The sequence below is a fragment of the Perca flavescens genome, chromosome 4 (genome assembly GCF_004354835.1).
Source record: "Perca flavescens isolate YP-PL-M2 chromosome 4, PFLA_1.0, whole genome shotgun sequence".
NCBI lineage: Eukaryota > Metazoa > Chordata > Actinopteri > Perciformes > Percidae > Perca > Perca flavescens.
In genome coordinates this window covers 26,617,702-26,639,674 of record NC_041334.1, presented here as the reverse complement: position 1 = coordinate 26,639,674, position 21,973 = coordinate 26,617,702, and the positions used below count along the sequence as shown (strand labels likewise).

The 21,973-nt window shown below is 40.5% G+C and overlaps 2 protein-coding genes across 4 annotated transcripts; both read right to left on the bottom strand.

The window, feature by feature from the left end:
* Positions 1 to 491: 491 nt before the first annotated feature.
* Positions 492 to 14,257, bottom strand: larp4ab (La ribonucleoprotein 4Ab). 3 transcript variants are annotated; one of them, XM_028575887.1, is made up of 15 exons: positions 13,745 to 14,257; positions 12,003 to 12,141; positions 10,648 to 10,894; positions 10,327 to 10,463; positions 9,658 to 9,761; positions 9,218 to 9,328; positions 7,749 to 7,802; positions 6,759 to 6,971; positions 6,433 to 6,536; positions 3,102 to 3,335; positions 2,745 to 2,796; positions 2,410 to 2,574; positions 2,174 to 2,301; positions 1,896 to 2,079; positions 492 to 888 (listed from the first exon to the last, which is right to left on the bottom strand). In XM_028575887.1, exons 1-15 carry the CDS (start codon positions 13,745 to 13,747, stop codon positions 520 to 522), a joined length of 2,244 nt encoding a protein of 747 aa, XP_028431688.1. In that variant the 5' UTR covers positions 13,748 to 14,257; the 3' UTR covers positions 492 to 519. The 3 variants fall into 3 exon arrangements, with proteins under 3 accessions (XP_028431688.1, XP_028431689.1, XP_028431687.1); XM_028575888.1 differs by lacking the exon at positions 13,745 to 14,257 and adding an exon at positions 13,632 to 13,712; XM_028575886.1 differs by lacking the exon at positions 13,745 to 14,257 and adding an exon at positions 12,981 to 13,102.
* A 1,066-nt stretch (positions 14,258 to 15,323) lies between these two features.
* Positions 15,324 to 20,955, bottom strand: pfdn5 (prefoldin 5). Its single transcript, XM_028575889.1, has 6 exons — positions 20,796 to 20,955; positions 20,337 to 20,439; positions 18,779 to 18,810; positions 18,581 to 18,655; positions 18,355 to 18,460; positions 15,324 to 15,723 (listed from the first exon to the last, which is right to left on the bottom strand). The coding sequence occupies exons 1-6, from the start codon at positions 20,859 to 20,861 to the stop codon at positions 15,638 to 15,640; spliced, it is 468 nt and encodes a 155-aa protein (XP_028431690.1). The 5' UTR covers positions 20,862 to 20,955; the 3' UTR covers positions 15,324 to 15,637.
* Between the last annotated feature and the right edge of the window lie 1,018 nt (positions 20,956 to 21,973).

Here is a 21,973-nt window from a genome sequence, read left to right as displayed (position 1 = left end):
AAAACAATTGGATAAAGAGCTCAACAATTACCACTCAGAGAGACATCAAATGTGCCTCATTTGTCATTCTGGATGTTGACAGCGCCCCCACCCCCACCCCCCCCCCCCCCCCCACACCCCACACACACACACACACACACACACACACACACACACACACACACACACACACACACACACACACACACACACACACACACACACACACACACACACACACACACACACACACACACACACACACACACACACTTTGAGAACATCATGGTGATATTACTTTCAGCAAAGTATGTTTTATCAATACTGCTGGCAGACTATATGCATGTTCCCAAAAGGGATCTCTACTTAGTTTCTCTAAATAATAATTTTAGGTCTGCAACAATATTAAAACTCTTTGAAAAAGTTCAAATGAAATATAGTCATCCGTCTATTTACATATATTATATATTTACATATATATAGTTTTTATTTCTGTTTTAGTTCATGTTTTATAGGTTCCTTTTTTTTTTTTTTTTTTTATTATTTTGGTGCCCTTGGGGGAATGTTCTGTTCTTTGCCACTGCGTCTGGCTCCCCGGTGTGGTGAAAATGGTTTGCCAGGATTCAGTCCTCTCTGATGCTCCCGAATCTTCAGCCCTGCGGATCGGACTGGGCCATTCGCCCCTCTGAAGGAGCGTAATGGTTGACGAGGCAGGCGGCTGTCTCCAGGTTTCTCAGGTTTGTCTGCAGAGCGCCTGGAGTTGGGCCGAGGCTCCTCGACCCTGTTGACCTTCAGCTCTTGCAGGGGTTGGCTGGCTGAGGCAGGGGGGGGCGGAGAGGGCGTCTGTGCTGCCGACGGCTCCTTGGCCAGCCGCTGGCACACCTCTGCATAGCTGAGCTTTCTTGCCCCCTTGTTGGGTGAAGATTTCAAATAAAAAAAGGATAAGAGACAAAAATAAATCCCATGTGTAACAAAAACAAATAACCACTTAAAGACGATATGATCCAAAATACTAAAATACTCCATCATTAACACAGTGACCATTAATGTAATACCATTTGTTTTGAATTATACATTGGACTTGTTTGCTGCCTCTACTCTTAAGACATACTGTAATTCAATCCATTGAAACAGCTGTGAATTCCATCTACTGCTGCCATCCTCCACAAAAGGAGCCAGCCAATTTCACACACACATTTTATATTAATAATGAGTCAATAGGGACCATGTAAAGGCCCAGACACACCGACCAGACGGCCGACCCTCGGCAGAAAAGGCAGTCCGACTGATCCGTCTCCTCGAGTTGGTCAAAAAAGTGCTTCCGAACACACCAAAGCGACGGGACGTAATAAGTCTCCATAACAACAGGCGGCACTAATCTGTATTGTCGCCCCAAAATGAAAACCGGCAGCTGATTGGACGAACGCGTAACGTGGGTTTGTTTTCTCTGGAAATTCAAAGCCAGGCTGTCATGGCGGCTCGTTCAGAATACGATCTCATATTGTACTAGAATAGTTCACCGAAACATGTTTCTGAAAACATTTTAAGCGAGAAATAGGCCGTGCAGTCACTGAATCTGTCTTCATTTCAGATCGACAAAGGTCAGTTTAAAAGATTATCCTCAGAGTTTGAGAGACTCTAGTCACGTTCACCTGCTCCTTGTTTCCGGGCTAGCACTCTACCAATCAGATGGGTCGTTTGAGTCCGACTGCCGGCAGTGCCCGCCCCGCCGATTATACATGTCAAATCGGCCAAAATGAAGACCGACGGCCCCTCGGATGGACGACGGCACGGAACACACCGAACAGACTCGAGTCACTGACCTCACCAGACTGTCCAACGGCCTGTGTGTCTCGGTCTTAAGCTAACGTTGCTGTGAGCTAATGTGGCACCCATGATTAGAAGGCAGGCCTTACCAGCTCGGATGTTGGAGATGTTGGAGTTGGGGGAGATGGGGAAGGTGCTTCTGTAGGAACAGACTGGCTGCAGGTGGGAGCAGGTTCAGAGGCTGTTGGGGAGGCAGCCTGCGAGGACAAGGAGTTTTCTTCCTTTGGAATAGGAGGTTCAGCTTTAACCGCTTCCTTTATTGGAGGAGAATAACTAAATCGACAAAAAAAGTAAAAGATAATAAATTTTCTATGCATTTGCTCTTTTTTTATTCACAGACATATTATTAGCTTCAAGTAAACTTTACCTTAAGACTGGTGGTGCCACTGTGAGCGGTGTCACATGAGCAAGTTTAGCAACAGGGGCTACAGAATCTGGTTTCCTTACAGCATCTTCAGAGATGTCTCGGGTCTCGTTAACCTCTTGGCTCACGTGCTGAAATAATCAAGAATTTTAAATGATGTGCATTAATACAACTGTAACTTAAATACTGGTTATACAAGTCTCCAGAATAAAAAGGTATCAAAGAGGACAGGCCTTTACCTTGTTGGTCACCTTTAGGCCACGCACAACATCAGAAAGGCGCACCTCTGGCATACTTTCTCCCCGCATACTGACCACGGATCCCGGCAAAGGAGGAAAATTGGAAGCTGCCAGGTCAAACTTTGGTGGAGGTGGTACCTTGGCCTCCATCAAAGGGATAGGTCTCTGTAGTTTTAGGCAAACATAAGATAACAATATAATAAACTTGCCACAAACATATCAAGACAACTTCTTGAAGTACATACCATCAGGACGTGCTTGTTCTACACAGGAAAATCACACTATTTAAAAAAATTAAAATTAAATAAACAGGTAAAAAGAGGAAATATGCTGACCATGGTATGTTCATCTTCTCTTTTCCTCCTCATGCCTCTGTGGCTACCTCTCCTACAATGAAGACAGATAATTTTACATAAAAATAAAAAAAGGTTTTACATGTAAAAACACACTGCACGGAATGCAATGGGTTGCATTTCCCTGGAACAGATTGTGAAAACCAAAAACATTTGATTGTAAGACCAAATTCTAGACAATATAACTTTGAGAGGTGAACAGAAAGTGACAGGACAAGATACAAAAACAGAAAATTATTAACACATAACACACGCCTGAATGCGCATAAGCCCGTCACTTGATTAACGTCATAAATCTTTATCTCCATAATGTTAATAAGCAGGATAATATTCACTCGCCTGCCCCGTGCAGCCCCACTCAGATATCCACTGGGTAAGACGGCCTGTGGAGAATTGTCTTTAAGGCTGAAGGAGGGTAGAGTGGCTGTCGCTGAAGTGGTGCCAGTCGGCGTCCCTGATGTCTGAAGGGGCTGTGGACTCAGGGGACCAGACAAGCCATCCATCAGGGTCCCCGGAACCAAAGCAGAAGAAGGGGGCATGCCTCCGGGTCTAGGGTGACCCTTAACATGGTTTCTGGGTGACACAAAGGTAGACATTTTTTTTTTTTTTTTTTTTTTTTTACACAATCTTTTTTTGGGGCATTTTAGGCTTTTATTTTAGAGGACAGCTGAAGACATGAAAATGCAGGGCCACAGGGTGGAATTGAACCCCGGGCCGCTGCAGTAAGGACTGAACCTTTGTATATGGGGCCCACGTTCAACCAGGCGAGCTGTAGACTATATTTCACAGTTATTGTTTTCCGTCAGACAGTTTATAGATCTCAACATTTCTTACTACTGAATGGCAGCTCTACCAAGAAAAAGTACATTTTCACTTTAGGCGAAATAAAACCTTTTACATGTGCAATTTGTTTGTGCAACATTTTGTGTAAGGCGGTGGGAGTGTCACTTAAATGGCCCATTTGTTTGACGGCCTGTTATGTAACCCCCCAATGTAGCACAAGTACACTATATTTCACAGCTATTGTTCTCCGTCAGACAGTTTATAGATCTCATTATCGACCGCATTTGAAGGGAGCTTCATTTCACGGGAAAAAAAGAAAGAAAAGTGATGGAGCGACTGCGCTTTGTTGTTGCAGGAAACAGTCAGCTGTTGCAGGGTGGCTACAGGTATAAACAAGTTAAATTTAAGACTTTAAAAAGACCACTTCTAAATGAAATTTAAGACTTGAATGCGGTGAGTTGTAATTATGTTCAACGAGACACTGAACCAGACAACCAAAAGCAAACAACTGGACTTGCATGTGTGTTATTGGTTAAATGACCACATCCAGTCAAGATTATATGGAGCAGTTCATGGGCCATGCAACTGCCCAGGATCTACTTCAGCATTTCAAAGTAAGTGTGCCATAAATATATTTATTAACTAACCTCTTGTATGTTGTGTATCATATAGTTAAGCTTTACTGATTTGTCAAGTGAATAACAACTATGGATAGGGCACTACACGTTAATTAGACAAATTAAAATGAATGAATTAACAACAGCCAAATTGAGTTTTAGAATGGTATTAGAGTCTGCCGTTTACCTGCCAATATGTATAAATGGTATACAGTGCTGTCATAAAAATAGCCCCACATCCTCACATACCCTACACCATACCCCCCACATCCTCACATACCCTACACCATACCCCCCACATCATCACATACCCTTCACCATATTATTATTTTAATTCCAAAAGGCCAAGGGAACTTTATCAGGCTGCATAGTATCCTGGATCCATGAAATAACTGGCCTTAAAAAATAAAAATCTGCCTGCCTCTATGGGAATTTAACATAGGGGTGTACTGACTTGTGCCCCCTGTATTTTAAGGAAGAACATTTATTTATTTACGATACATTATTTATTCACAAAGAAAATTGGTGTCCTTAAAAGGTTGGACTTTTCCTACTTTTTTTAAATAAGAAATTAAGATCAATTTCCAAAAGATGATTTTTGTATTCCTCTTTTTAGTCAACTTATCATGGGTTCATAAACTTATGGGCACCACTTGTCATTTAACCAATAACGCACATGCAAGTCCAGTTGTTTGCTTTTGGTTGTCTGGTTAAGTGTCTTGTCAAACATAATTACAAACGCACCGCATTTTTGGACTTAGGTGAGGAGTTATTTTTTGATATATGGCACTAGTCCAAATTTAGCGTAACGTATCTGGTCTTGTCCTTTCCACAGGTAAATGACTGTACAAGCCCCAAATCTGGAAACATTGCTTTGAACACTTCTTCAATCCCATCATTAGACCTGTAAGAATTGTGGCTTCTCAGTCCTCAGCACCCCATAGAGCCACAAATTGCTCCGAGGTCAGCTGGCATTGTTGGCTGTGGATTTCCCATCCTAACATCCAGCGTTGTAGCGTTGACATCGCTGCTAGCGGTAAAAATGGTGTAGCAGAAACTAGCAATTACCGGCTGCTGGCAAGCCCTTTACGTAGTACGTAGTTTACCAAGTTTGAAATTCTTCCGACACATAACGCAGTTCACTTCATAAACATTGCCATGCACCGACCGTACCCAATAATACTCGTTCTTTTCAAGCAATTTGTAATTGAACTTCCATTTCCCCATGTTTCTAGGTGGCTATCAACCATTGCTGTATTACCTGTATGCGGCGAAATTGCAAATCCCACTGACTATGGCCACGCCAAGACCCGCCCACGAAGCACCTCGATTGGTAGGGGTTAAGCATTTGACCTCGGTTAAGGTTAAGGTTAGGATAGGCCATGTACAAATGGGGTTACGTTACCTTGTGTAAAAAATATTCAACCTGGCTGGCAGAACAAATTGCCTGCATTTTCGCGGTGGCATGACACAAACATATTTAAGACCTATCCAATCTGAATTTAAGACAATTTAATACTTTTTAAGGCCTTATTTTTAGGAGAAGTGATTTAAGACTTTTTAACCCTGTGTTGTTACAAAAAACTGCTGGGCAGTTAAGTGCTTGCGTTTAATTTTTTACCTTCATAGTGTTTTAAAACCTTCTTGTGGCAGCGATAGAGGCAGTGATATTTTCTTACTGTACGGGACTCTCTTGACGCCTCAAAACAGACTGACAAGTCCGATCGCTAGTTACATGATTGTCCACCGCAGGGTGACGTCTGGTTTCTCCAAAAGTTGAATCGGTCTCAACTTATATATATTTTTATAAACCAAATGATTCACCTAAATATTTTCTGTTTATACAGTACCACTGACAGCGACTACATGATATCCGTTTTCAGCTAAACAGAGCAAAAGCAGAAAATACGTTATGTACTTCTTCACAAATCAAATAAATGTCAGACTGACTTGTGGTGTGCATTCTTCTTAGAAATCAATTTGTTTTGTTTTTTTTAGAAATGTCTCATGACATATAGTGTCTAGAAGTGTATTATTCAACTTTTGTTGGTGTAAAAGGAAAAGAAAATCGCAACACTTCTAGAATCGCAATAAATAAAAATCGCAATACAAATCGAATCGGCACCCATGTATCGTGAAAGAATTGAATCGGGAAAAAAGCATATTGTCCCAGCCCTAACATATACTGTCTATTTCATGAAAGAAAGTTAATCAAGACTTGACAGCATTTTTAGGAATGAGAGAGTTATGTCATTGTGATTTGCACCTACCGGTTCCCGCTCATAGGTCGATGAGTGTTGATGGAGTTTGAGTTTGCTTTGTAGTTCCCAGGACTGCTGTAACCATTTATGAATCCGCTGTGCGGGAAAGGTGCCTGGATATCACAATGGCAGTAGGAAATCAAATAAAGACCATAAGCTCCATAAAAATTTCTCTAATGCTCTGGACAATGGATATCTGTATATGGACTGAAGCTGGGAATATCACATTAACTGCAATATACACTGCTATGAGCACCTTGACACAATGTATGTATTCTGGACAAAAATAACTTGGAACATTTCAATCAACTTCAGTCCTACATTCAGGTTCTCACCAGGGGTGTTTCAAAGTAAGGTGTGACGGAAGGGTTCCAGGAGGGAGACACCACAGGGTATACAGGGTACTGCTGCTGAGGGCTGTACGCCTGCTGCATGTAGACTGGGGAGCCATACTGAGTCTGTGGTTGGGCATGCTGACTGTACACACTTGAGTCCACACTGCGGAAGCCGTTCTTACCAAAGAATGTGTTAATAGCCTTAATGCGGGCCTGGGGGGAGGGAAAGGGTAAAAAAGAAGATTATCAGGAAAGTTTGCTAGGAGTGAAGATGTGACACTTCCACTGCGCATATGATGAGTGGCCTTGTAGATCTGTTTACCGTCCTTTATAGTCCCCTCAGATCTCATAATCTCACGGTCATTAGGCCATACAACACTGCACTGACTAGGGGAAAGAAAGGGGGGGGGGGGGGAGAGGAAGAGTAAAAGAAGATGAGGAAGAGTAGAGGAATGGTGTAGAAGCAGAGATACAGCAGATGGATCAAAAGATGTCTACAGGTGAAAAGTTCCTCCCAGCCAGCCACAGTGCATATGGGTCCTTCCAAGCGCGATACTGATCATCACTGGGGTTTCGACAGGAGCAGTAATACGTTACAGCCTCATTTGTTTTATCAGGGGCAGACAAGGTCAAGTCAAAGTCCAGCTGAAAAATTATGCATGACATACTGTACCTGCAATGCAAAGGTGAATGCCACATTGTGATAAGAAGGGATATTAAACTGTCTAGAGATATAGGTGTGCAACAGTTCTGACAAACACCTCCTTGCTTATCAAGTCCCTGTGCACACAAATCCCAAGGTCACTCCTGAGGCCTCCTGGTTACAGCTAACCAACACAACTAGTCTTGTGTAACACAAGGCATGCTGGGTTCCATTCTACCGTCTAAAATAGAACCAATAATAAGCAGTGATCCGGCCTGAAATAAAAACTAAACCTAGTAGCATACTGAAAAAGTTACTGGTTTATGCATTTTTATGACAGATCTCACCATAATTGGTTTTCCCTGGAACATTTTCACTTCTTCTCTTAGGTATCTGTAGGCCTGAGGACAATAAAAGGAAAGAACCAAGAATTCACAATACTGTAAAATCTGTGTTTCAAATCTTCCCAGGGCACTAGTGTGATGTTCAGTGCATATAAACTGTAAACTTGTTAATTGCACATTAAAAGATGAAGTTGCTGTAATAAGTCACACACAAAAGTATCCCACATACTGCATACCTAATACTGCATTAAACAAAGCGAACAAGCCATTATAATCACCCTCACCAAGGTCACGGAAGTCACCTTTGGTTTCAAAGAATAATGGAACCAGAGCAAATGACAGCCACATCTAATGCAGAACTTATATTGTAAATGTTAAAAGGTCCCATGACATGGTTATCTTTGGATGCTTTTATATAGACCTTAATGGTCCCCTAATACTGTATCTGAAGTCTCTTTCCCAAAATTCAGTCTTGGTGCAGAATTACAGCCACTAGAGCCAGTCCCACAATGAGCTTTCCTTATGGTGCGTTCTTTTTGTTCACCGAAGTCGATTTACAAGTTGTTTTCCGGAGTTACGAACCGCAAGTTGCAAAAAGTCACCGAGGTCGTATATACAACTCGTCAAGTCGTCTGAACTCAGAGGACCACTTTCAAAGATGGCTACGTCGTGCATCACACGTAGTAAACATTGTGGTTTTCTACAATTTTAAGCACTTTTGTCTTTGTTGTAACCAAATGAAGAAGTGGTACACATAGCACTGTATACTGCTACCTATTGGCATGTTGCTGCAGTCTTATTAGGAGTTAAATACCACCTGATTAGTTATTTTGTAACTTGTGCCGCTGAAATTGGCTAGAGACGCTCGGTTGTTATATGACAACAACGGTTTAAGCCGAGCTTTGAGCAGAAAGCAGAGCAGTAGCCGAACGTTAATGTTAATCAAAACGTAATTTTCATGTATCAAACTGTGAAATATATGTGTGTAATATGTCAATAACTGGGTGAATAGAATCTTAAATGTTACTGAAAATGTTACAAAAATCCATCTTTTCTCCGACTCTTAGTATTGTGTGACAAAAAGAACGCAACAACCCACGGTTACTCGTTTTCCGACATGGATGTGACGTCACACTCGAGCTACTAGTCGCGATTACAAGACAAAAAGAACGCACCATTAGTATGTGCCATTTCTGCGTCTGTAGCTATTGAGGAGGGGGAAGGAGGGGCAAGGTAGAGGGTGGGGGTGTGGCCTTGACCAACTGCCACTTTGATCGTTTGAAAGCCATGATGTCTCTCTCTCATGGGTTGGCCAAATTCTCTGGGCGGGATAAGCAGAGAAAGGGGAGGTAACCTTGCTAATGAAAAATAAAATAAGCATTAAACCAAAAATGTAACTGTATTGTAACTTTAGGATTACACAGCAAGTTCGTCAAAAACAAGCCCTTTGTTTTATTAATGTGGATACGTACCTGTTGTGCATCCATATCTGACTGAAATGTTATGTACCAGTTGCTGTTGTGTGCAAACTCTGCACTTAACACTTTGGGGCAGTTTTCACTCTCAAAAAGAGCCTCCACTTCCTGTGAATAAGATGCAAGGCTCATATTACACATTTCAACACTGAACTCACACATCTCCAATCAGGTCACCCTGCAGGTTCTGTAATAAGTTGTCAATGAGCCATTATATATCTACTATAACAAATTAATCCACAGTTTTAACATCAAAATGCAGTGAGGCGCATACTGCACATCACTGTCTATAACAGACTTCTTGTCACCAGCTTTGCCTGAACACAGTGTGAGCAAGCATGAGCGTGCAGGAGCACCTTGTTTGTAGGATATACTTTACAGTAAGATGGGTGGGTTGTGTGTAGGACTGTGCTTAGTATGCAGTATGGAACTTTTACCTCAACTGGTGTCGTCTCTGGCACCTCTCTCAGAATAATGATGCAGCGACTGTGATTTGGCCGAACCTTCTCTCCAGTTTCATCAACTTGCACCATAGGAGAGGCTGTAACAAAGACACAAACTAAATATAAGTTTTTTCCACAATCTGTAAGTAACTTTAGGGCCCCTTAAATAACCTACATTGCATGCTCTTGGAGAATATGCACATCTCCAGCATTATGTTTTTTTATTTGGTTTGTCAGGAGTTTTATTTTTTTGTAAGTCATTAATAATGCTAAAAGCATTTATTATTGACTGGTAAGCTACAAACACAATTCAGGGTTTTCATCCTGGGAAATTAACAACTGCAGGAAACCATTAACTAGGCTCGGGGCAGTGTAAACATTTTCAAACCGTTTGATATTAAGCCTAACACCGGACCGGTACACCTAATTTTATCACTAGGTGTGGCACTTGACTCAGCCGCTCCCGAGTGAGCCCATAATGAGAGTGTAACGACTCCAGTAAATTACAATTATTACAATAGAACTGTTTGGAGCAGTTTGTGAACAGTGTTTTCTCTGGAAGATGGTAAGTCCCTTTGGGGTGTTTATGGATCCTGTCTGTAAACTAATGTGTCAGTGAATCTACAAGCATTTGTCAAAATACAGACAGAACAGCACTGGTACCTCGCAGTACATCCAGAATGAGGTCCATGTCAGTGGTAAGGGCTTTGATGTCCTCCATGCAAGCAATGGTCCAGATGGGAACAAACTGATCACTGTCCATCTGGGATATCAGGTACAGGTCCTTAGACAGGTTCTCTCTGCAAATAGTCAAAAACAACAACATTGGAGCAACATTGGTGTGTGCATAGCTGTATGCACACACGCACGCTCCAGCTAGTGCAATAAAGTATATAGGGGCAAATATCAGTGTAAATAACCCATCCAAACAGTTGCAATCTATGGTATAAACTAAAAGACTTTGAACATTGCTTTACTACTCACCTAGAAAAGCAAAACTCGAGCTGTTTTTTCAATGACTCTCTTAGGCTCTCCTCAGATACTGGTTGTTCCTTAGAAGCATCACCCTCTATGGCTGACTCGCATTGCGGGTCAAAGAGTAAATACCCTAAGTCAGGGTGGTCAATGCCATTCACAATGCCCTCTGCGGGTACAGGGACATAGTCAGCAGTGCTTTCAGGATATTCAGCGTTGTGTCCTTTTCCCCCTGAAGAGGGGACGTCTGAGTAACCTAAGATAGACGAGGAAAGCAGGAAAAAAAAAGAAATTGTGAAATAACTGATGTTTAGACAACAGCATTTAATGCTCTAAAGAAACATATGCTTTGTCTTTGTTCCATAACCTTGAGGAGAAGTGTTTCCTAAAATACCATGTCTATCTGTAATTATCTTGGTATTTATCAATAAATACTATACATGTCTACACATGTCACACAGCCTATCCCCATACTTTAGTGCTGTACCAGTTAGGGGTGTAACGGATCACTAAATTCACGGTTTAGATTCATGAGTGGATAAATTTTCAGATTAGCACAAAAAAAGTAAAAATCATAACTTATTACAATAATTACTTATTTAACCTGTAAATTTCTGTTAAATAACAATGGGATTTTACAATAAATTTGAATGCACAACGAGGTTTACCAGTTTCAAGTAAACACACCATTTAGTAACTAGCACTTGCAGTGATGCTGTTGTTTTTCCGACAACAGCATCACTGCAAGTGCTAGTTTGTGTCTGCAGGCTGTCATACTTACAGGTATTCCTCTACAGTGAAATACAGTAACACCTTTACAACGTTTAGCTGTCAGCATTCTAACCGTGTTTAATCCAGCTACAACCTCCATCCTACCAACATCGACGTTACCTGCTGCTAAGTGTAACGTTAGCGTTAGTGCTATCCGTCCGGTAGATACTGGTCGTTTTAAGCACCGGTGCCATATTAGCAACCAACCCCAGCTCTAAGCCCCCTATTCTTGGGTAACTCAACTACCAACTGCCGCTTGGCTCCGTTCACGTACAACTGGTTTTAACATGAGACATTCACATGAACAGAAAATTGCGTTGCCATTATCATTTCCCGGCAACTCTCCAAAGAAATTCATCAGCCTACTTTTAGTAACAGCAACAGTTAAAAATATATTTTACACAATAATTATGGTTAAACATTGCAATTAATCCGCGGTTCACATGCATTTCGATCCGTGAGTGGATCAACGGTGGTCCGTTACACCACTAATACCAGTGCAGGGGGACAGGGGTTTAGTTTACATTAATGGCCTGAGGGGAAGATGGAGATCAACTGAAGTTCTCTGCACACAGAACTGAATAAGCTCATACCGTCGGCCATCTCAGCAGGAGGGGGGTAGGTCAGCGGCCAAGGAGAATTCTCTGTCTCCTCTGGGATGTCATTCTGGTGGGCAGGGATCTCCTGCCAAACTTTAGCATTGGGGTTGAGACCTGCTCCCTTTGTGGTGACCTGCATGATTATAAGAATATACTGCAAGTTACAGAAAATAGTTTTGGGTATACATAATACACAGTATGTTAGAAGAAACACACACAGTTAAGAGCAGAAAAGCAGTGTTTTGGTCTTTGAAACAGTGAGATTTTACATGACGGGATGTAATGTGTTAAGTCAGACACTTAGATGTGTGGAGTTGCCTGCAACTGGTTTCAGAAATGTGTGACATCAAAGTGGAACCTGGACTTAGAGGCTAGACTGGAGGAATTGTGGAGAGACATTTTTAAATATGATCACCACGCGATCACCACTTATGTACATGCTTGGCATGACTGCAGGTAACGGTAAAGTCAACAAGTCAAAAAAGAACCAGAAGGAAATTCATGAAAAGATCAGCATTCAATTACTAAGTAATGAATAAGGTATGAAAGCAGTATTTACATAATCTGGCAAGCCATTCACTCATTCCTTCAAGTTACTACTAATAAACATAATAACAACTGACTCCCTTTACTGCATCACAGACAAACCAATTAATGAAGCTAGCTCATTCGAGATCCCGTAAACCAGTTTTACAAGGCCTCAGCTCTTCACACACACAAACAAACCATCTGAGTTTTAATTGGCTTTCACATCACTCTTTACCCCGCCTCTCAAACGGTCACGTTACCATACATGGCGCACGTCCACCTCTGAGCTCCAGCGTGACTAACCCTAAGGCATTTTGACCTGACATCCATTGCAAAACCTCGAGTGTGCTTCGGTCATTGATGCTAAACCAATACATGAATCTAATCGGTGTCTCACAACCTGAGTCCAATCTGTCTGCTATCCAAAATGTGGTTACAATTTACCGGCTCTGCGTTTACAGTGAAGCTAAGTGACGTTAGCGTTGCTCTGCAGGAAGAAAGAGCACATGGTGCCCGACGTGCGCACACAACCATATGCGACGATATTCAAAACCGTTTAGTTTTTCTTGCTTTGCTTCTGGACGCAAGGTGTCTGTGATTAATTGATTAACCATCCCCTCATGGTTAATTTTCAAAGTTGACGTCTCTGCGGCTTAACGTTATTGGCGTGATGACCTTTATCACGGAACTCTTTGATAGCTAACGTTACAGCTAACATTTAACACCAATCACGTGTAACGTTACTAACTTAGTCGCTACATATGAAACGTAAAGGAATTAAACTATGCATTTAGAGCGACTAGTTATGCAACCTCACAGCTTTCCCCAACTCGTTATGTCATAAACACGTTGGCAGGATAAGCTTGTTTGGTGTTTCGCAGTCTACCATATTGTGACTAGCGACTCCATAAATACCTGCCTTTAGCTAACTAGCTTAAGTTTACTAACATACCACACCGGCCTTACTTTACACTGCTAAACAACTAAGCTAATTTGTTTGACAAGTTGACAGTAACATGATTAATAGTCCATGTATATAATACAATTCGTGGTTCGGAACACAAACGTTAATTTACATGTGAAGTGTAACCTTACTACAATGGCGCAGTTTGGGCGAGCTTAGACAGCACACGAGTCAAACGGGAGGACGGACGCAAACAGGTTGTCGCATGTTAGCTAGCGTGCCCTCACCCAGGCCCGAAACTCACCATGCTGCTTCGCTCCTCGTCTTCTTACTATGTCCTCCTCAGCTCCAGTAGATTGAATTGCCCTGTTGGTTTTATTATTTGGGATGGCTTTAACTCTTAAAAATTATTGGCCGCACGTATTTCAGAGTGGCCCGTCGTCGTAACTACCGTCTCCCCGGTAACGTAATTCCAACGACCGAACCTGCTCCAGTCCAAACGGTGAGTCCGCGCGAAACACAACTTTGAAAGCTTTTAATTTAGAACACTAACGACTGTCTCGCTGGTTTTTGTAAAACAGTTTCCCATTTGATGAAATATGTTGTTCAAGCTCAATTCCCCCAGCTTCGAGGCACCGCTCATCCAGCATGTGACATCTGCGTCCTCTGTCTGCCACCGTCCGGCCCAACAGACTTTACTCCGCCTCCACCTACTTACCTCCCCGGCAACAGCAATGCTACACCGCACGTAGCAACGATCTACTGACCCCTGTGAGGTCACTATGGCTGCTGGAGCCGAGTCGATGCACTTCATGAGACTTGCCTTATCTTTTAATAACGATATTGCACACAGTGCTAGTTGATGTATACTTTAATTGATCTATATTTCACATGACATTGCAAAAAAACGAGTTAGTTAGTATTAGTGGCGGCTCCCTGTTGACGTGTCGTTAGGTATCAACCGGTCCGGTATCAAGTCCCAGGCTGAGTGGATCGAAGGACAAACTTCTGTCCTTGAACAGCAACTGGAGTCCACAACCGAGAACTGTTTCTTTAAATATTATGTTTCCACTCGGTTCACTTTCTATTTAAAGAGTTTGAAATGATACAAATCAGAATATTAGATTTGCTCCCATGAAATTAGTTGTCTTTCTCATTATCACACCATGGATAGCGTGCAATATTAGATCTTTTATCAATTTGACAATAGTTATTAGAAAAAACGGATTCGCATGACTATCATACGGGTAGAAATCATATCCTTCAGTAATGCTCACTGACTTGATTTAATGCAGGATGTATCAATTCATGTTGTTGACCATTAACAAATGATCAAGTCACTATGCCTGACAACACTTAATAGACCAATTAAGGAATGTTAATTCAGTTAGTTCATACATGAACTGCTATGTAACCAAATTAGCTGGATTCTAATTCCAGTCTTGGAATTTATACAAGTAAACAGCAGTATGAAAGGCCAATGCTAGTGTGCGTTGAACATGTAATGACTACATCTTGATAAAAACTTTGTGCTGGAATTGATTTGCACGGGATCTTTTAAGCACTAAGCAAGTGCTGCAGCCAAGCCATCACTACGTTAATTGATTTCGATTTCACTTAATTACACCTCTTCTTAGTATTGTTTTGACATTTAAAGACTAGATGGAGTGCAGAGAGCTCATGCAATTCCTAGTGTAGCTCCTCCCACTACTAACCTGAGCAGAATCAGTGAAAACACTTGTATATGTCTGAAGGGACTTAACACTTTTGCAGAAGATGCAGTTTACTTACATTTATAAGTTCACAAAGTTATGATTAAAAAGGAGGTATTGGTAGTGAAGTGGACCCCACTGATGTATATACACAAAAAAAAAAAAAAAAAAGTTTTTTAAATGCACAGCAACCTCTTTAATTATGCAAACTAATCGGACACCCAATTTAATTGACTTAAAATTGATTAAGTACACATAATTGCTTTACTGTAACAACAGTAGCCTACTTATAATTTACCGGTGACAAGGTTTGTGCACTTATTTCAGATAGAAAGCAAAAACAATTTTTTTTTTCTTCAGTATTTAACATGACTTCATTAGATTAGTGGAGGGCATTTTCTTGTCCTACAGATGTGAGTTATTTGCACACAAACTTAAAAATCCCCCTTTCCCCAAATCATGAAGAGTTTAAACAGGTTTTCTTGTTACGCCTTGGTGGGCCCAACCATCTGTGATGCCTGCTGGCTTTGTTGCAGTTGCTGGATCTTCACATTCATTACTTCAATCACAGCTGTAAGAAAGAACACAACGTGTAAAGTAAACTGTTTTTCCACTTAAAACTTCCTAATTGAGACTTTTTCAGTTTATGGGTACCATGTATTCTTGTAGCATATCTATTCTTAAATACATTTTATTTGTACAGCAAAATACTACTTGTGTAATGTTAATAACTTTAAAGTAAATACACTTTCTACATTTTAGTGAAAGTCTATGGATTAGTTAAAGCTATAGTGCACGACTATTAAATTATATTAATGAACGTCTGTTAAATTCAAGCCATTGCCAAATGAGTGGATACAAAGCTACAGTATTTAAGCCTATCAGCTCCACAAAACTCTGTATTTCTCAGTATGGCTATGTTTACAAAATGGTGTTGTTTGGAGACATTCGCGCGCAGCAGCTCGAGTGATGCGTTTTACGTCACCGCTGAGAAAGGACGACAGCAGTGTTCAGCTTTGGCGATGAAGATTACAAGATAATTACCTCTTCTGAAGAGTCCATGTTTTTTTATATATCCTCCGTGTCCTCCCTGATTTGACGGGATAAATACAACTACCAATTGTGTAGGAGGGGTGGGGATGGTGTGTGATCACCGAAAGCAATTGCACCTGACTGCAGTACGCAGATCGGGGTTGGGCTAAATGTGGGCGGAGCTAAACGTCTGATTCTGCGCGGTCGCCATCTGGTGGCGGAGATCAGGTGGTGTAGAATGTAGAATAACGATTATAATATAAATTATATATAGATTATAATAAATAATATTTGAATTATAAAAAAAGGAAAAGAATAACAGGGAAAGCAAACGTGACTTGTGGAAAACGAGCCCCGGTCTCTGGGGGACGCGAGACAATAACGGACGGTTGGGTTAAGGAAAACAACAACGGGGAAAGCAAACGTCACACGCGGGAAACGTTCTCCGGTCTCCGGGGTGAAAGTCCTGTGTTTTTCCCTCAGACACACATTATTCCTCTTCCAGCTGCTGTTGGGCAAGTGTGCAGAGTCAAACGTTTAGCTCCACCCACGTTGAGCCACTCCTCGATCTGCGTAGTGCAGTCAGGGCTTTACTCACAGAAAGGCTTGCGTCATGTGGATGCACCTACAGTATTGTCATTACTTGGACTTCCTCATGGGGGCGACAGAAACTACACTCTATAGCTTTAAGTTAATACAACTTTAATTTAATTTGCAAACTCCTATGCAAAATAACTAGTATTCATTTCTTTTAAAATATGCTTTGGACTTGCCTTGTAATATCCATTATATTAGTAAAAATATAAGGGAATTGTGAATTGGAAAGATCAATAGCAGGACAGTTGCGTACTATCTGCTAAAGTCAGTTGAACAGGTGAAGATCACGGTTACAAAAACAGGCTCAGTAGTAAACGACACGGTATCGTGCTGAAGATCTGCCGTTTTTAGCTGAGCTAGTCAAAGAATATTCGGTTAAAATAGACTGGCAAGGCTGTTTTGCTCTCATTGTTGGCCGTGAAGTTAGCTGGAAGTGAATGTAGCCTCGGTGTGTTGTATGTGTAGGGACTGCGTCAGACTTTGTTTAAAAAAATAGCCATTTGAATGCTTGTCAGTAACCGGTCATATGGCAAGTTAGGAGGCAATTTGGCATGCAGTTGACACACTAGTCATAATTTTGTTTTGATGAAAACAACTCGTGGCAGTTGCTCCTGGTGTTCATCATAGATCTTAGGGTTACCACACAGAGCCCACTTTAACCCCTGGATAGATATATACACTACCGGTCAAAAGTTTGGGGTCACTTAGAAATTTCCATTCCACTCCATTCCAGACACAATACCTGCTGAGATCAGTTGCATTGTTTTTTTTAACCAGGGCAGCAGTTTTCAGATTACATTATTTGCTTACATAATTGCAAAAGGGTTCTCGACTGTTGTAGAAAGAAGTGGCTGAAGAAACACTTGAAATTCATGCTTTTTGGTCTAAACGTCATACCCAAATTAAAAGTGGTACAGCTCCCATATACTTTGACACTCAGGGGTGTGCCTGATATCATTGGAAAGGTGATTGATGTGGGTTTGTTTGTGTATTTGAGAAGTGTTGTATTTTGTAGTTTTTTGGCTTTTTTATTTGCACTTTTCAAATAGACATAAAAAAACGCACCTGTAGTAAGCAGAGACGTGGCTAATGCTGTGTTGTCTGTCACCTGTCAGATGTGTTTACAGCAGTGTATTTTAATGATTTTACAGATTTATAACTTGGACAGAAATAAAAAATCTCCATTCTAGCCTCTGTAACTCTGTGTCAGTAAGGCCTAGAATCGCCCTGACACTTGTAACAAAAACTTGAGAATGTTTCCTTTCCAATGATATCAGGCACACCCCTGAGTGTCAAAGTATATGGGAGCTGTACCACTTTTAATTTGGGTATGACGTTTAGACCAAAAAGCATGAATTTCAAGTGTTTCTTCAGCCACTTCTTTCTACAACAGTCGAGAACCCTTTTGCAATTATGTAAGCAAATAATGTAATCTGAAAACTGCTGCCCTGGTTAAAAAAAACAATGCAACTGATCTCAGCAGGTATTGTGTCTGGAATGGAGTGGAATGGAAATTTCTAAGTGACCCCAAACTTTTGACCGGTAGTGTATATATAGAAAGAATGTAGCTTACCTTGTTTCATGGCATGTTTTTCCTGAAGGGCTGGCTGAATTTTCTCTATCTGCTTTGTAAGGAAGTCTATTTTGCGTTTGAAGAACGCCTTTGTCTCTCCCACATTCTACAGAGACAAACAAATGAGAGTAGAAATACAATTTACAGAAGAGTGTTTTTTCATTTGAATACATTATTTAGTAAAAGAGAAAATAATTTATGGACTTGCAAATGTAAATATATTTGCCTTTTCAACATAGTATCCTGTCCCCACATCCACTAAAACATGTTCCACGTCATTTAATGTTCCAGGGACGTACATCTGAGAAGAAGAAATGTCAAGGACAAGTACGCATGTCTCAAGAGACTCAAACTTCATTTAAAGCATATCACACAAAACTGCAAAACATGAGATGTTGGTTGTTCTACTGTAAAGTAAGGATACAGAGCTGGTAAGTGGCACAAGCAATTCTTTTCCTGTATGAGAAAAGACAGAAGGGGGGGGGGGGGAAGAGAGAGAGAAAGAGATTCACATGACTTCAGCTGCAGATTCACAGATGTAGGGTATGATTTCACAAACTTTCATCAAACTAACAACATAATGAACATTCACAGCCCATCATTTTGTGAAACGCACTGCTGTACAGTGAGGCCTTTAGATAGTTTGTTATATAAAATGATCCTAAGCTTTGCAGAGCTTGCTAAATGTATTCATTATCACCATTTCACCATGTAGAAGAGGATAGCTTTATTTATCATAGCAAATGAAGAACCGCTGTTGAGCTAAATAGGTTTTTATCAATCATTGCAGTAACTCTGTTAACCCTCTGAGACCTGCGGGAGTGTCAGCGCTTTACTGTCTTTAAGAGGCTGTAGCGGGCTGGGTTCTATAGCTAGAGTGGAGATACTGGTATCTTACGAAACTATGAAAGGCCTGAGGCATCCATTGGTACCAACCATGTCATGCTTGCTTGTGGTAAAGGGGAATAAATAATGCTCCAAAGTTAGGGTAAATTTTGGCGATGGCAAAATTGGCATGGCAATATTCAAAGGGATCCCTTGACCTCTTCTTGGGTACCCACGAGTCTTCCCTTTACAGACATGACCACTTTATGCTAATCCCATGCAGTTTGGGGCAAACACTGTGTTTTTTCTCACGCAGTATATATTGTAGAATATTTTATTATACGTTTCTGCATACTGGAGTATTGGAGTTGCGTAAATTGAGTATGACAAGAAAACCGAGACTCTTGTGGATTTAATGAACCCAACTGTATTAATCTGTGATGATGTTAGTCCTCAAAGTAGCCAATTCATTGTAGTAAGACCATTTTGTGTCACTGTATAACATTTCCTATTGTGACCCCTAGGATAATCACAGCCACATTACACTTTACAACCACAAACTAGAGACGGTAGGGCTTTTCTAGGTTTATTGACAATAAGGGGACTTTTGAGCAGTTTCCAAAACAGTGAACAGTGCTCTCCAGAAATTAAAGTTCTTACTTTTTTTTTTAACACAAATCTCTAAATGTCAAAGGTTGTTGATACCAAATCACAGCATGTTTTTTTTTTTTTTTTTAATGGTATCTTAATATGGTATTTTGGATTTTTTTTAAAACAATTTTTATCAATTCTCAGTTGTTAAGAACTGGTTAAACGTTACACCAAATTGTAACAACAAATCAGGTATTAAACCAAAAATTGCTGCAACTTATGAGACTAAAGGAGTACAGGAATGGCATCATATACTTCAATCATTATGCCGAACAAAAACACAATGTTTATTATAGATTTGTGTCTATAAAAACTTGACACACTGAGCTGCATCTCACATTAATCTTCATGTTCCCAGACTTCGGCTGATGTACACCACTTGTATGTGGCATCTACTGTAGACCTGCTATCACCCTAAGGATCCCTAGTCCCTCCCAAAAAAGACAAAAATGTATCTATGTGGGTTAAATGCTTGGTGGGGCATAAGGTCATGAAACGTTACTCACCCTTGTTGTTTTTGTTCAGGACGTTCATACTATCTTTTGCTTCAACATATTTCGTCTGGACAACTTTGAGCTGACCTATTGAAGATGTCAAGAACTCGATCTCCTTTAAAAACATGCACAAAACAGCCGACGTTAGAGATTCGATACACAAAGCGACCACACCTGTCTGAATCATAGACTGTAAATAACGTGGTCTAAACAACAAAATATGGTTTTGTTACCGAAAATGTCAAGGATTTCTTTTTACTGCTGTCGAAACACGTGAAACGACGAGGGCCAGTTTCGCTAACATGTTAACTCAACTTGCACACTGGGTGACTGGATATTTAATTACCGTTAGCTTCAGAAGTGCTAGCTCCGCTACCCCACCCTCCCGTTTTCATTTAGATTATCGCCCTCATAAAGTCGACATCTAAGAACACAGTCACAATTGAAAAATACTAAACGTTTTAATATTACCTGATCTAATTGGGTTTTCAGTCCCTCTAATTGAGGCAGGGAGAGGTCTGTGAGATTCACCGCCATGTTGGAAGCGCGATGCCAAATGACAGCGACTGTGATTGTGTTTCCGGGTGATGGAGGTGGGCTGTCATCAGTCTGAGACACCACCCCCGGGTGGACAAGACATGAAATGCACCTACTTCTTTACTTAACTTATCCATCATGTTAAAATGCGCTTAATAAACAGGTGTTGGTGATTTAGTGGTTCTAAACAATACAAATATTTTCTCACTCTAAAAGCATATCACTTGTATAAAATATACATAAATGCAAAAAGGTCGTATTATATTGAAGTTTAGGTCTCACAGTAAATATTAACAAATAAACTGATTAAATATGTCCCTCTCAATTTTTAAACTTCTACCTAAACTTAAAAATTAAAATGCAAATTCAGTCGTCCCCATTTAATGTCCACTTGGTACTGTACAAAAGCACCAACTGGTATTGCTTTCTAGAGCCAAGATCACAATACAAAGGTCAGAATGCATTTTCAAGTTCATGTGACCGAGTCAATTTCATTATCATTAAAGAGGAATTATGAGTGACAATTCGTTTGTACTTTAATTTTGGAAGGATGTTGCCAAATAATTTTTCAATTAGTCACACATGTACATTTTACTGAAACTTTGAATATTAAATGACCATATACTATTGATATTGGTAGCCCTGATATTAGTTTTTGTGCTCTAGGGTCCTTGAAAGCACCCTCAAATTACAGCTGACACTCATGAGCTCTGGATCAAAGTCTCCTAGAGCCAACTCTAAAAAAAACATGAAAAAAAAAAAAAATAACATGTAAATGTTAATATCCATTAATTATAGCTACAGCTTTTAGCTTTTAAAAAGGAAGTAGGTCACAAGGAAGGACACACTAATATTTTAAGAACAAGATATACATGTGTAAGACCTAACTTATCTTCTATGAACAAAGTATGTGCGGTGTGAAAGCAGTTACTATCATTTGGAACAAAATCAACTTACTGTGGGAACAATAGTCTAAAGACCACTTTTTCCACAACTCTATTGTACATAAATGTGACTAAGAAGTAATTTCCACAACGCAGACACTGACTCATTTATTTAAAAAATGATGTTTAATAAACACATCAAACAGTTAATAAAAATTTGCAAGATAT

Coding starts and splice junctions, on each gene's coding strand:
- pfdn5 (XM_028575889.1), bottom strand. CDS start 20,861: ATGGCGGTGAATCTCACAGACCTCTCCCTGCCTCAATTAGAGGGACTG. Junction 18,656..18,778: donor TTGTGCCACTTACCAGCTCT/GTATCCTTACTT, acceptor TCTTCTTCTCAG/ATGTACGTCCCTGGAACATT. Junction 15,724..18,354: donor AAAACATGCCATGAAACAAG/GTAAGCTACATT, acceptor TCTTTCTTACAG/CTGTGATTGAAGTAATGAAT.
- larp4ab (XM_028575886.1), bottom strand. CDS start 13,070: ATGGTTGTGTGCGCACGTCGGGCACCATGTGCTCTTTCTTCCTGCAGA. Junction 9,329..9,657: donor CAGAGACGACACCAGTTGAG/GTAAAAGTTCCA, acceptor TCTTATTCACAG/GAAGTGGAGGCTCTTTTTGA. Junction 2,797..3,101: donor AGTGGGGCTGCACGGGGCAG/GCGAGTGAATAT, acceptor TCTTCATTGTAG/GAGAGGTAGCCACAGAGGCA.